This window comes from Tupaia chinensis, unplaced genomic scaffold (assembly GCF_000334495.1).
Source record: "Tupaia chinensis unplaced genomic scaffold, TupChi_1.0 Scaffold000294_5, whole genome shotgun sequence".
Classification (NCBI taxonomy): domain Eukaryota; kingdom Metazoa; phylum Chordata; class Mammalia; order Scandentia; family Tupaiidae; genus Tupaia; species Tupaia belangeri.
The window spans coordinates 3,750,501-3,765,446 of NW_006159782.1; the positions used below are offsets into that span (position 1 = coordinate 3,750,501).

The 14,946-nt window shown below is 60.1% G+C and overlaps 1 protein-coding gene across 11 annotated transcripts in view; it reads left to right on the plus strand.

The window, feature by feature from the left end:
* Positions 1 to 14,946, plus strand: part of CBX7 (chromobox 7) — a gene marked incomplete at its 5' end in the record, with an annotated part of 16,886 nt that continues 1,940 nt past the window's right edge. For 2 of the 11 annotated variants that reach the window (XM_027772756.1, XM_027772758.1), the window contains 6 exon segments: positions 1 to 104; positions 2,442 to 2,485; positions 9,694 to 9,759; positions 11,945 to 12,011; positions 13,311 to 13,458; positions 14,627 to 14,674. In XM_027772756.1, coding sequence (XP_027628557.1) covers positions 1 to 104; positions 2,442 to 2,485; positions 9,694 to 9,759; positions 11,945 to 12,011; positions 13,311 to 13,458; positions 14,627 to 14,674 — 477 coding nt within the window. 11 annotated transcript variants of the gene reach the window in all.

Here is a 14,946-nt window from a genome sequence, read left to right on the forward strand (position 1 = left end):
GGCCCGGCCCCGGGCCCGCTCGCCCGCCGCCCCGCATGGAGCTGTCAGCCATCGGCGAGCAGGTGTTCGCTGTGGAAAGCATCCGGAAGAAGCGCGTGAGGAAGGTGAGGCTGCCCCGGGCGGCTCCCGGGACCCCTATGGGGTCCCCTCTGGTCCCCAGCACCGCCCCCTCTACACTAGGGGACAAGGGGGAAAGTGGGGTGGAGGGCTCAAGCAGCTCTGCCTCAGTTTCCCTCCCACTGGGTAGGGCGAGCAGAATAAAAGTTGTTGCCCTGGAACGCTGGAGGAGTTGAGCCCGCCTGAGCTGGAGGTTAAGGTCGGACTGTAGGGCTTCTGAGCTCCATCTCCTTCGTCTTCCTTTCATTCTAAATATGGGGAAACTGAGGCCCCAGTTGAGAAACGACTTGCCTAGTGTGTTAGGGTCAGAGCAGGGTCTTGAACTCGGGACTCTGGCCTCTTGGTACCAAGTCCTTGGAAGTTGGAGGCGGAGCTTTGGGAAAGCCACCTCCTGCCTCTTAAGTTTTTCTTCTGGACTTTGACCTTTTCCGGTCCCAACCCCGCAGTGCACGCCTCTTCCCCGCCCCTCCCCCCAACTGCCAGCCCCTCCAGTTCTGGGGCATCCTGGAAATCTGAACTCTGAACCTCCCCCAACCACTCTGAAGCCACACCTCCAGCGCTGGGCATCCTCGAAGCTCCGCCCCTCCTGCCTTGCCTGGGAAACGTACACTCTGCATTTTAAGGAGGCCTCGGTTCTGCTGGGCTCAGGAAGGTCACCTCCAAGCTGGACCTGGGCCATCCCTGCCTGGGGTCTCCACTTCCTGTGCACATGTTTGCCAAGTGGTCTTTCACTTGAGAGAGGAGGTTGGACTTGGGGAAGTTCCTCTCTTGGTGATCATCCCCACCTTTTCCCTCTTCTCCCTGCAGCCCCTTGTCAGTGTCCAATGGCAGACTGGGAGTGACTGAGCAGTCACCTCCTCCCATTTGACAGAGGCAGAAACTGAGGCCCGGGCAGGGAAGTGACCTGCTGAAGGTCACCAAGTTAGAGATCGAGGTGGAGCAGGAGCTTCAGTGGCTCCTGGCCAGCCCATCTTCCTGCCGTGGAGAAAACTCAATCCTGGCCATGAGCTGTTTTCTTCTCCCACCTCCGCTAGGGTTGAGCTCTATCTCCTTTTCCCTCCCCCAGGGTTTCCTCCACTTAAAAAAGGACTAATTTATTCCACAAAGCCTAGTGCTTTCCATGCAGAAGCCTGTGCAGGTGCAGCCTTGCCCCTTCTGCACTGGGGCCTGAGGACCGGGCCAGGAGTGAGGAGTGAGGCCATCCTTCCTGCAGCCAGTCACTCAGAACGTTTATTGAGGATCTATTACGGCCAGCCCCAGGGATGCATTCCTTCCCCACGGAGCTGGCCTGGCAGAGGAGGCTCACAGTGAATGAGGAAATAGGTACAGAATCCTTCCAGAAGGTGCTGGGGGAACAGCAGCACAGAGGGCGGCCAGGGAACGTGTCTGAGAAGGTGCCCTGCTTGGTCCTAACGTCCTGGTGTGCGAGGCTTCAACTGTGGGATGGAGTTGGGTGGGATGGAGTTGGGCTGTAAACTTTTTTTTCCCCCAATTTTTGCTAGAGGGCGCCTTGGTGATGCTAGAGAGGGAGAGGAAGAAAGCAGCCCTGGGCATGGGCAGCCATAGTCCCTTCCCCTCCATTTCTCTCTCTTTTCCGGATTTTGGGCACGCAGGCACTTGAGCCTGGCCTTTTTTCCGAGCTGCCAGCTCCAGGACTGAGGTTGTGGGGTCAGCCGCATGGAATCTGGCTGCCTCGACTATGAGGCCGTGGAGACTTTCTTAAAGGTCTCTGTGCCCTGTGAGAGAGGGAGGGCCCTGGCTCTGGTTCTGACAGCCGGAGGGCCCACCCCCTTTTCCGAAGGTGGACATTTATCAGTCTTCTCCCAGATCCTGGGTCCTGGAGTCCTGAAGTCACTGGCCTGTGGCCTCCACACAGAGGCAGCCGCTCTGAGACCCAGATGGGAGGGCCAGAGTCTTGGGAAGAAAAAAGGGAACACCCAGGGAGTGGTTTTCTAGGGCCCAGAGAGGCTTCCGTCCCAAAAGGAAGGTCAGAATCATGACTGTGGTGTCAGGACTCGCCACGGTGGGTCTTTGGCCATATACACCCGGTCCTGTGTGGCCCCCACACTGGGGATGGGGAGGGTTCCCCATGTGTGACGTGCGTTCTGAGCGAGGGCCACAGGTGCCCAGAGAAACCTGGGGCCAGCTGCACTGTGTGCTCTGGGGGAGCACTGTGTGCTCTGGGGGAGCAGTCGGGGTGGTCATGTAGGAGCTGAGGATCTGGGAGAGGGTGTGCAGGGACTCCCGTCTGCAGAGGGGACTCATGCCCTGCCCTGGCTGGAGACTCCTGTGCACCTCACCGTGGCTGCTTCTCTCTCTTCCAGGGTAAAGTCGAATACCTGGTGAAGTGGAAAGGATGGCCCCCAAAGTAAGGCTTCTGGGTGTCTGTCTGTCTGTCTACTCGTTTGTCCCTCCACCTGCCTTTGCCACCTCCCCCACCCAGTGTTTAGCTCCACCTGCTGTCATCACTGGACAGCGGCCTCGTTGACATCAGCTCTCCTCTGGGCCTCAGTTCCCCTCTGCCAACTCAGGGGCTTGCAGCATGCGAGGGTCAAGGGTTGGTGCTTCTCCCCCCTCCTCCGCCGGGTTTTCTGGCAGCTAGGTGGTGAAGGCCCCACATCTTGGCTTCAGAGACAGCTGTTGGCTAGGGGAGCGAATCCCCAAGTCACAGCAAGTGCAGAGCACCGGGTGAGCAAGGAGCAGGCCATGGACCGTGAGACTTCAGTGCCACCTAGCCGGGGACAGAGCATGAGTCCACCTGGCCTCTGAGTGGCACCTTTCAGTCTCCAGAGTAGCTGCCCACTCAGCCTTGTGAGGTAGGTGTCTTGTGATCTTCCAAGATGAGAAAGCAAGCTCAGAGAGGGTAAGCAGCTTGCCCCAGGTCACACAGCAAGAGTAGGCAGAGTTGGAACTTGAACGAGGAGGCCCTCCCACTTTCAGGTCTCTGTGCCGTGCCCCATCCCATCACAGAGTTGGGGGCAGGGAGCTGGGTCTCATCTCCCACTTGCTCACCTCTCTTGCTGAGACCTGATCGAACCCTCTCACCAGCCAGGCACCCCTCAGCAGGGAGGGGTGTGTGTGTGTTTGTGTTGTGGAAGGATGACGCTGGCCTCCCCCTGCCCTGACCCTTGGTGACAGACCCCTGGAAGCCCCTCTGTCCAGAGCCTCCCCTGTGGCTGGAGCTGTCTGTCGTGCTGGCACGTGGCGTGGCGGGTGCAGGGGAACTCACCTGGTACTGGGTCCTGGAGGCATTCTGGGGGCTGGTGAGGACCCAGCAGAGGGAAAGCGCCCACAGTGCCTCAGCCTTCCTCTCTGTGAACCGAGTCACAACTCCAGCCCTGTGCTTCTTGGACAGGCCACTCTGTCACGGAGTGAAGGACTTGGGCGTTTGTTCCGGGGGACCCATAGGTATCCTGGCAACTGGGGTTGGTGGCCGGCACGGAGATAGCACGTGCGCTGGTCCTGCACACACACCCCACACACACTCTGCTTCCCAGACACCCTCCACTGGGCTGGTCAGAAGTAGACTTCTGGGGCCAGCAGGTGGCAATGACAGGGCTGCCGGATTCCATATGGCCTGCTCCAAGGTTCAAGTCCCAAACCCAGCAGCTTGAAAAGCACGCATGCGTGCGTACCTAAAATCCCACAGGAGAATGGAAGAGAAGAGATTGAAGCACGGTCATGCCCCCAGGGGGTGATTTCTCACTCTCCCCCTCTCTCTCTCTGGCCAGTATACATGGCTGATAGCAAAAACAAAACAAGAAAAGGTAGACTTCTGGCCAGGCAAGGGACAGTAGTACGGAGTGAGAGAGTGAGGACCGGAAGCTGCCCAGGTGGCCAGCAGGGGCCCGACTCCCTGGGCCTCACTGTGTGCACTGGAGCTGGGGTTACCACCCTGTGGCCTGCAAGGCAAAGTTGGCTATCTTTCGATCTCTGCAGATTCCACCATTTGAAGGATTTTATTCCCCTAAATGAGGCTCTTGTTACTGCGAAGTCCCTCCTCCCCTTCTCATCCTAACTGTGGATAACCTGCTGCTGAGCACTCCAGTCCAGAGGGGAGAGACAGCGCTCTGGGAGCAGAGGCCCTCCTCGTCTGTGCGGGCCTGTGCCCTGACCCTGGGCTCCCTTGTTTCCCAGCATGCTGAGACCACCAGGTGGACACTCAGGACTGCCTCTTGTGACCACCAAGGGGATTCTGGAAGCCCCGTTGGACCAGATGACCTGAGGACGCCTTGTGGCTCCCCCACACTTAGGTCCTGGGTGCCAGCCTGGCTGTCCTTGGTCAGGTCTCTGCGTGGTGGGCCTCCACTTCCTTGTCTTGGAATTGGAGTGATGAGCCTCCTCGTGGGTGTCGTGCGGATTAGAGGACAGATATGTTACAGGGCTCGCTCAGCCTGGCCAGCTCAGGAAATGTCTGCTAACACAGAGCTCACTATGAAGGCCTCTGGGCTTCGTTTTCGGGTCCCCCGGTCAGGAAAGGGACCTAGAGGATTCAGTCCTTCAGAGGAGCTCAGAGTGTCCTCAGAAACCAGTCCTCATTCTTCAGCTGGGGAAAACAGGCCCAAAGAGGGGAGACCATTATGAAAACAGAACTGCCAGCCCCACACCAGGATAGCACCCAGTTCATGCCATTCATGGCCTTCCCCTGTACAGGGCAGGTGTGGCTGTTAACCACCCTCCCCTCACAGGGCAGACAGGTTCATCGGGGCAGAGCAGGGGGCCAGCCGCTCTGTGAGGAGCTGTGTCATCGGTCTCCCTCCTCAGGGTCTGGCTTGAAGAGGCTGAGGGGGAGGGAGGGAAGGGTAATTGATTGGGCTGCTTCCTCCAGGTCCTGGAGCCTTAGCGGGGCAGTGCCAACCTGGCAGATTCTCCTGCTCGGGAGTCAGCCACTCACCTCTGGGCAGGGAGAAGTCTACTGACACCCGTAACGACACCGGTGACACCAGTGTACATGGTCACTGGCTCGGTGCCCGGCCGTGCAGCCATCATGTGCTTCGCCTATCTGCTCCCCCCACACCTGTAACTGCCCTTCCTGTCCAGCAGATGCGGCAGAAGGGCTGTCCTGCCCCACCTGGAAGGCACAGCCAACGGCACGGGGCTGGGGTGCAGGGCAAAGGATGATCAACTGTCAGCTCTAGGTGCTCGCTGCACCCCAGAAACCCAGACACCCCACCCCCTTTTCAGGCCTTTCCCACCACGATGCTCTGCACCTTTCAGGAAGGACTGGTTCCAGAGAACTGTCGTCTAATGAGTGGGCCCAGCTAAGCTCCACCAAAGGCAGTCAGGAGTCTCCTCTGTTGGGCTTTGGGCCAGTTCCATGGGACCTTATCAGGCTTTGAAGCCTGGCCATTCCTTGCCTGCCATCTCTGCTTGTGTAGAGTACCAGCTATGCCACCTAGGGCAGTGTCCTCAGCCTCCCTGTGCCTCCACGTCTCCATCTGTAAAACTGGCCCTAGTCCTACAGGGCCTGCGGAAGACTGCCTGAGACAAGATGCGGTTCATTAGCACCAGCGGGGCAGAGGGGCCTTCCTCCTGCAAGGCTGGGGTTTAATGAACGCTTTCGCTTTTATTTGTTCCACACTGCACTGCATCTCATCTTCACAACCATCTTCACAACTGCCCCAGGCAACAGGGACTGTCGGTGGCCCCTGTTCAGGATGCAAGCCCAGATTAGTGGGGTCACTTGCTTAATGCTGCACCTGGCAGTCTGGACATGAGTCCACCTTAGCGCTTCTCTTCTGGGGCAGCTTTACTGGAGGGGAAGACTGGGACCCCTGGACGCCTGCGTCACAGCTTGGCAGCCCCCCCACCCGCACCCTCACCACAGGCTGGCTGGGTGCTGTGGGGACCCTCTCACCTCCCCACCCCCCCCCGCCACTCCCACCCCCCCACCGGCAAGGCTTGCGCCTGCGTAGCTGGGGGCTCGGGCTCGGGCGCAGCGCCGGGAGCTTGTTTACCCGAGCCGCTGGGCGGGGCGGTCACGTGGCCGTGTTTATCTCGAGCCTGCGCGCCCCGCCCCGTGCGTACGTGCGCGCGGCCGCCCGGCTGGGGGCGGGACAGTGGGCGGCCCTGCGCCCCCTGCTTCCCCGCAACGGGGCCGCGCTCAGTGCCCACCGCCCACCCTGCCTGGACCTCGGCGTGTCTCTGGCAGGGGCTCCCGGCACTGCGGAGGGCGCGGCGTGGCGTTCGGAGAGGTTGAGACGCACCAGCGGAGCACCGAGCAGGGCGAGGCCGCCGAGGCTGACCCTGCACCCCTCAGGCCCCGCGGCCTCAGCCAGAAACCAGCCCCCCGGAATCTGGCCTTTCTGTGCTCCGCTGTGTGCCGGCCTGGGGCCATTCAGGCCATGCTCCTCCCCCGGGCAGATGCAGTGAGGTTGGCCACTTACGGGCTCAGTGACCTTGGGCACCTCCGTTAACCTCTTTGCCTCCGTTTCTCCATCTGTAAAACAGGGCCAGTAATCTTAAGCACCTACCTGGTCAGAGCCTTAGGAAGGAGGGAGTACCTGGAGGAGGTCTGCGCACCTGCTCTCACTGCCCTGGCGGTGGTTTGTCTCAAGATGAGGAAATCGAGGTCCAGAGAAGAGTAGGGACTTGCCAGGAATCGTAGCAGCTACATCAGCAAGAAACGGGCAGGGCAGTGGGGAGGAGGGCAGGGCAGAGAGAGGGTGAGGCAGACCACACAGGAAGAACACGGAGTCCCCTTCTTAGTGTGCCAATTGAAGACGCTCAACCTTGGGGAGGAGGGAGGCTTAGAGTCTGCAGCCTCTGGCTGCCCATAGCGTGGGCTGTACCCAGCTTTGCTCTTTCAGCTTTCTGCCGGGCGAGCGAGCGAGCATGAGTCTGCGGCGCATTCCACATCACTCCAGAGCACTGGAGAGGGTGCCGTCGAAGGCCCTGGGAGCAGAGGGCTGGGAGGGGGAGGTGTGTCTTGCATGTCAGGGAAAGCTACAGGACCAGGGCACCCCAGAAGGAGGTCAGGCTGGTCTGCCGCTAGGGGGAAGGGCTGTGTGGTGCCCAAGGCCTGGGCCTTCATTGTGGGAGCCCACCTGCGGGCCTCGAAGCAACGTGTCCAAGTGGTAGTGGAAGGAGGGGAGGGCATCCCGTCCTGGGCAGCCTGTTGCTGGAGGTTGAACTTGTGTAAAGACCATGAGATTCATGCCAGGACAGCCTCATAAGGACGAGCTGAGCTGACCAGGGGGCAGCTGGGGCAGGCCTGCCTGGCCTCCTCCTGCTTCCTAATACCCCTTCACCCTCCTGATCCAGAGCCATCAGCTGGGGTCTTAGAGCATCACTTTGGTTTTTTTGTTTGTTTAACAAAAGGGTGCCTGTACTTGGCAGAGAGAGAGACAGAGAGAAAGGGAAAGTGAGAAAGAGCCCCTTCCCCCATTGGGGATGGCCACATCTGCAGTGTCTGCAGCCCTCTATTTCTCCCTCCTTCCAGGATTCTGCGCATGCGCACACGTACACCGCTGTGTTTCCTCAGTCCGCTGGGTTCAGGCCTCGCAAAGTGCGGGATCTCGCTGCCATTAGCTACCACACCACTGGCTAGCTTTTTTTTTTTTTTCCCCTAGAGGGCATAGTGCACCAGCAGGAGAGAGACAGAGGGAGAGGAGAAAACACCCCAACCCGAGGAGAGTGGTCATGCCACAGCCCCCTCCCCATCTCCCTCCTTTCATGATTTTGGGCATGCACATACCACACGCGCATGTGCCTGACACGTTTCTCAAGCTGCAGGGTCCTGGGCTCAAACTGTCTGGTTGGCCATGTGGATCCAGCTGTCTTACCACCAGCCATGCAGCAGGCCCTGTCTTGTGCTGTGTACGTTTGTTTGTGTATGTATACATTTAGATGTGTACATTTCCATCTTTTGTTACCGGAGGGCACTTGCACTCACCAGAGAGGAGGGAGAAAGCACCCCCCCCAGGGGCATGGCCGTGCGGCAGTCCTTCCTCCTCCATTTCTCCCTTCTTTTGGGATTTTGAGCACGCACACATGCGCACCCCACATGTTTCTGAAGTCACTGGGGCTGCCATTCCAACTATGATCAGCCACTTGGGATCTGGCTCGCCCAACCACTGAGCTAAAGGGCTAGCCCTGTGCATGTATGTCTTATGTATGTACTTTGTATGTATTTATCTATATGTAATATTTTTAGGCTTTTTCCATAGGGTGCATGTGCTCACAGGAGAGAGACAGAGAGCGAAAGTGAGAAATCACACCTCCCCCCCAGGGGTGATGGCCACGCTGCAGTCCCTTCTCCATTCTCCTCCTGGGATTTTGGGCGTGCACGCACATGCACCTAGTGTGATTTTCAAGTCACCTGATCTAGGACTCAAACCATGGTCAGCCATTTGGGAATCCACCTTAACTGCCACAGCACTTGCTGGCCTCCCATATGTGCACTTTTTTAAAGTATTTGTTTATTATTTTAGTTATTTTATTTACTTATTCATTTATTTTAATTTGATCAGAGAGGAAGAGAAAGGGAGAAAGCAAGCCATCAGGTTCAGGATTCGAACCACGGTCAGCTATGTGGGAGTCCAGCACCCTTAGTCACCACACCACCTGCCAACCCCATATATGTATTTTTTTAAGTAATTATTTTATTTCATTTTAGTCATCCTTATTATTTTTTAAGATTTGACCAGAGAGAGAATGAGAAAGCAAGCCTCCAGGTCCAAGACTTGAACTATGGTTGACCCTGTGGGAGTCCAGCACTTTAACCACCATCCCACCTGCTGGCCCCCGTGTGTATATTTTTTAATTAAAAACTTTTAATATTTGTATTCAATACTGGATTTTCTATTTATGGAAGTTGTAAAGTGGCTTTTAAAATAAAGGAAAACTCCTGAGCTGCTTTAAAGGCAGGTGCCGACTGAGTGCAGGTAGGGCTAGGAGGTGGCTGGTGTCGCCACGGTGCTGCCACAGACTGCTGAGCTCTGGGACTGCTGTGCTGTCCCTGTGGGGAGCGCTCTGGTCTGAGGGTGGTGAAGAGCCATGTCAACATTCTGGGGGACCTGCCATGGGGGTGCTGGACCATTTGGTCACCGAACATTTCCCAGCTCCCTGCCACACCAGGCTAGAGACCGGAGATGTCGTGTGTTCAGAGGCCTTGTGGTCCGGGGCTGCAAGGCAGGGGGGGATGGCAGCAGCAGGCCCTGCTCTGACACTTAGATGGATGCGTCAGGCAGCCTGAGTCCTGCCCAGGTGGGGAATTGAGGTGCAGAACCAGGAAGTTGCACAGCCAGCCGGGGCAGAGCTGGGATTTGAACCCAGTGGTGTGGCTCCACACTCGCTCTGCTCCCCGGGAAGGATGTCAGGGACCTGGTGGGTCTGCTCTCCTCCAGGCACCCCGAGGGTCTCAGGAACGTGGGTTCCGATCAGGAGTCAGACTCGGTTGGATTGTGGCATGGCATGGAAAGGGAGCTCAGGTGTCATCCGAGGCCCCGCAGGCCAGCTGAGTTTGGCTCCTTGGAGTGGGTGACGGTCACACCTGACCAGAATGGGGTACAGCCCTGCCGCTGTAACCGGGGGGTGGGGGAGCAGAGTGGCGCTGACCTCTCCTTCCTCTCCCAGGTACAGCACGTGGGAGCCGGAAGAGCACATCCTGGACCCCCGCCTCGTCATGGCCTATGAGGAGAAGTAAGGGGGCCTGGCCTGCTGCTGGCTGGCCCTGAGCCAGGGTCCGGGGGCAGGGCAGGGGTGTCTGACCCGGGCAGGCCGGCCTGAGTGCAGGTGGGGGAGGAAGGTGGAGAGCACCTGGTTCCAGGGCAGCGAGGACCCCGCTTAGTGTCCTGCGGCTGGGTGATGCCACTTCCTTTACTCGCCCACGCCTCAGTCTCCGCTGGGAAATGGGTCACCCCTAATAACACCCGAGTCCCCCCAAGGCCGAGGTTGCAGTTGCAGTGAAGAGCTGTGTCCCGTGCGTGGAGGGGCAGCGGTAGCTGCAGCGCTCGCAGTGACAGGTCCGAGAGGGGGGCCCTCTAGGCTCTCTCCAAGGGAAGGAGAGACGGCGATGCTCCTGCAAGGCTGGAGCCTTTGGTGGGCCTTGACACCGGCCGTGTGGCTCTGGCCTGTCCCGCTGGGCCAGCTCCGAGTGGCCCTGGTGGCATCTGCCTCTGTCCTCTGCTGTGCTGCGCTGGACTCTGAGCAGTCGACCATTCCCCAGGCTCTCCCCGACCCTGCAGGACGGGGGGCCATTTACGGCCCCTGAGACCAGGCTGAGGGGTTCATCCAGAGGAGGAGGCTAGGCTCTGAGGAGTGAAGGGGCCTGTCCAGATGCCTCCCGACTGGGGACCAGCACGAGGACTCAGCCCAGGGCCCGGCCCCAGGCGTTGCTTCTCTCTGCCCCGTGGCTGTGTTCTCTCTGCCCCCTCAGGGTTCCCGTTGTCCAGTCACAGGACACACGTCATTGTTTTCCTTTAAAACTCGGAGTCCCAGCTTCCCTCTGCTTTCTGGGTGCTCAGTGGGGCCGTGGTCCAGAAGGGTTGTGGCGTGTGGGAGAGTCCTGAGGAGTGTCTTGGGATGGGCGAAGATAGTAGTGGGCAAGTGTCACAGGGCTGGGTTCCCATCCTGCACAAAGGGCCCTCCCCTGCTGCCCTGGAGGCTGGCGCCCAGGAGGGGCTGACTCCTGCCTGGAGGACAGTCGGGCGTTTGAAGTAGACACCATGCGATCCATCGCTGGGCTCAGGCAGAGGCTGGCCTCAGGCCACACAACCAGTAAGGGGAGCGGAAGGGGAGAACTGGCCTCCGCGTGGCCTCCATGGCGGGGCCACGGCCAGTGTGGACAGGATGAACGGGGAGGAGCAGAGCACAGCGGCTCTGCACTCCCCACCTTGCACTGCATGGCATCTGGTCATCCTGCCTGGCGTGTGCCGTGTTGCTCTGTAACGTGTCCCAGTTGCCACGTGCTGAGGTGCAGGGAAGACACCCAGCGGAGAGTCTGGCCTCTCCTGGGCATTAGGCACAGTCTGGTCCCCTGCCTGACTAGCCGAGCAGACAGACAGGAGCCTGTCCGGTACACCCCACAAGATTCCACGTGGGGAAATCTGGGCAGAGCTTCGCTTACCGAAGGGTCCACCCTCCCTCTGGCTCCAGCGACTGTGGAGCAGGTTGGAGCGTCAGGTCTACCTACGAACCTCGTAGAGTAGCAGCTGGAGCTGCACCTGGGGGGATCTCCAGCCACTAGAGCAGAGCCCTAGCGGGGCCCTGGAGCCAGGCAAGACCCACGGACTTGGGAGCTCCTCAAGTCCCACCTTAGTGACCGAGACAGAGGGGAAGACTGATCCCAGAAGTCTGAGCTCCTTGAAAAGCCGCAGGAGAGCAACAGGAAAGACCGGGGGGACGGGCTGGGCGGAGGGGCTAGCTCCTGGCAGATGGCAGATGGCAGAGGGAGGGTGGGGCGGACATCTCACATCCCTTCGATGTCACCAGTGTTTCCTTTTCTTCTGCCGCCTGCATCGCACCCCAGGGAGGAGAGAGACCGAGCATCGGGGTATAGGAAGAGAGGTCCGAAACCGCGCGGGGGGGCCCCCCCAGCCACTAGAGCAGAGCCCTAGCGGGGCCCTGGAGCCAGTCAAGACCCACGGACTTGGGAGCTCCTCAAGTCCCACCTTAGTGACCGAGACAGAGGGGAAGACTGATCCCAGAAGTCTGAGCTCCTTGAAAAGCCGCAGGAGAGCAACAGGAAAGACCGGGGGGACGGGCTGGGCGGAGGGGCTAGCTCCTGGCAGATGGCAGATGGCAGAGGGAGGGTGGGGCGGACATCTCACATCCCTTCGATGTCACCAGTGTTTCCTTTTCTTCTGCCGCCTGCATCGCACCCCAGGGAGGAGAGAGACCGAGCATCGGGGTATAGGAAGAGAGGTCCGAAACCCAAGCGGCTTCTGCTGCAGGTAACCCAGCCTGCTGTGCCTCCTTCCTCCCCCTGCCCAGCTGCAGGCCCCCACCCTCCCCACTTGCCTGGGCACTGGCTCAGTGAGCTGCTCCCTGGCCCCCCCTCCCCAGCACGGCCCAGGGCACCGTGGGGGGAACTTGGTTGGGGATCTTCTGTGAAAATTCGGAAAGCCCGAGTGTGGGCTGGTGCAGGTCGGAGACACCATGGAGGGAGGCAGGGTGGAGTGTGGCTGACAGAGGCCTCGAAGCTAAAAACCTGGAGTCTCGGAAGTGAGCCCTGGGTGCCCAGAACCCCCAGCACAACACTGGAATGTTGGCGGAACCGCCACGCCAGCTCTAGTGAGAAGGCACCGGAGCCTGGGGTTTGAGAGTGCAGCTGAGGGAGACTCGGTTCCGGAGCTGCAGGTCAGCCTCCTAGAAACGTGTCCTTTCTGAGTGGGAAAAAGCCAGCCCCTCGGGTGCAGTCTTTTCCAGTCCTCTGTCAGGTGGGGCTCTGGTCTCTGACATTCGGGTATCTGCCTCTTAGGTCCTGGGGGCTCCGTACCAACTTCCCTGGTTGGTAGTGAAAAGCAGGCTGAGCTTGAAGGGGCCCGGTGACAGGACCCTAGGCAGCCCTCCCGAAAATCCGAGTGGGGGTTCGATCACCTGTCAAGGGGGTGCATGGTAACAGTACCTGCTGTCCTTCACCTAAGAGGCCTACCTGGGCATTTGAAGCCCACGTGCAACATGGCCCGCCTTGACTAGAGACCACCTAGGCGGCTGCCAGAGCACCTGCGGCTCCTCTCTGCGGCAGGTGTTCCGTGGGTTTGGTGTGGATTGGGTCCTGGGGAGGAAGTGGCCTCTGCCAGACACGGGTGTGCATGGTAACAGTACCTGCTGTCCTTCACCTAAGAGGCCTACCTGGGCATTTGAAGCCCACGTGCAACATGGCCCGCCTTGACTAGAGACCACCTAGGCGGCTGCCAGAGCACCTGCGGCTCCTCTCTGCGGCAGGTGTTCCGTGGGTTTGGTGTGGATTGGGTCCTGGGGAGGAAGTGGCCTCTGCCAGACACGGGGCTGCTGTGCCCTGTGAGCTTTATATGCGGGCACGTGGCCTGCACACCCAACCCTCGGGGGTGGTACAAGCCATCGGATGCTGTGTAATAAATCGCCCCGACGTGGCAACTGACAGTAACGAGACTCATCACAGCCCAGGGCTGGGGAGGCTCGAGAGCACTTAGCTGGCTCTGCGGTGCTTCCGGTTGGGGACGTCAGGATGGGGCTGGAGGTTCTGCGTCTGAGCTGGCTCTTCCCCACAGGACCCTCTCCCTCGGGCCGCTCGAGTGGCCCCACGGTGTCCTCACAGTATGGCCCCAGCTTCCCCCGAGTGCGTGACCCAGGGAGAGAGCAAGGAAGAGGCCACGGTGTCTGGTGACCCAGCATTACGTGTGGGAAGCCCAGGAGCAGGTGCAATTGGCAGCTGTGGGGAGGAGGCTGGTACTGCGTGTCTTCATTCTGCAAAGGAGGTCGGAGGTCGTTTACCGAGGCCCCACAGCAGGGTGCAAACCCAGACCCGCCCTTGGCCCTCAGGGCCCCTTTCAGCAGCTGTCGTTCTCCCGTGATGCTGATGCGTGGTGTAGAACGGAGTCTGCCCCAGAACAGTAGGAGAGTTCCCTGGGCCTGTGGTGGCCTCCTGGCCAGGTGGGAGGAGTGGGTTTTGGCGACACTGCACAAGGGATTAGCCTCCCAGACACTGCAGCGTCCCAGTCCCCTCCTGTCACCCTAGCAACCACCTTGTGACCTGCGCAGGCATTAGCAGGCGAGCCTGGAATGGAACCTGTGCATCGTCTCTGGCCTGCCTCGGGGGTATTTGACTCCCAGGCCCCAGATGGCCTCACTTTCCTTGGAGCTCTTGCATGGTGACAGGTGGTGGTAGAAGGTGCTGTCCCTGAATGATCCAGAATCTCCCAATGTCGTGGCCCTGGGCTTCTGTCTTGGATTCATGTAAATCCTCCCCGAAGTTAACAAGACAAACCCCCAAATCACTCCAGCCCTTGGCTGGTAGACGAACATGCCCCCGGCTGCTTTTCACCAGGGCGAGCAGGAAGCCTGCAGAGACCTGGCCCAGGGAGGTGCCCGGGGGTGGGGTGAGGTGGAGGCACGAGAATGCAGGCTGCGGGCCGAACGCGGTCCCTGGCTCTGGTCTTAGGGTACGCAGTGCTGGCGTTGCCCCTACCTCACACCCCCGCCCTGCCCGCTGGCTCTTCGTGTGGGAGGGCCTTTATAAGCAGGTCCCGTCCTGCAGCAGCGCCTCCTCAGTGTCCCTGCGCCGTCTGTCCAGGTGGTTTTCTCGTGGTCAGTTTTCCGTTTCTTTGCTCCCCTGCTGTGCAGCAAAGAATAAGCGCAGCAGTCCCCTACCTCCTGGCCCTGGCAGGAGGACATGGCGCTGTGAGGCCCAGAGGACTGGCCCGGCTGGGGCTGGTGGGGGCAGCCCTCTGGGCTGGGGTGGAGGTGCTGGCTGCTCTGTGGGGGAGTGGGTGGCAGGCCGGGAAGGGCACTGGGCTGGAACAGCATGAGCAGAGGTGGCAGTGGTGGGAGCAGGGCGGCCCCGCCGTGCCCTGGCTTGCCCCCGCAGCGGCTGTACAGTATGGATCTGCGGAGCTCCCACAAGGCCGCGGGCAAGGAGAAGCTCTGCTTCTCCCTGGCTCGCCCACTCGCCAGCGGGAGCCCCGAGGGGGTGGTCAAGGCAGGGGCGCCCGAGCTGGTGGACAAGGGCCCCTTGGTGCCCACCCTGCCCTTCCCGCTCCGCAAGCCACGCAAGGCCCACAAGTACCTGCGACTCTCACGCAAGAAGTTCCCGCCCCGCGGGCCCAACCTGGAGAGTCACAGCCATCGACGGGAGCTCTTCCTGCAGGAGTCTCCGGCCCCAGACGCCCTGCAGGCGGGCGGCGGGGG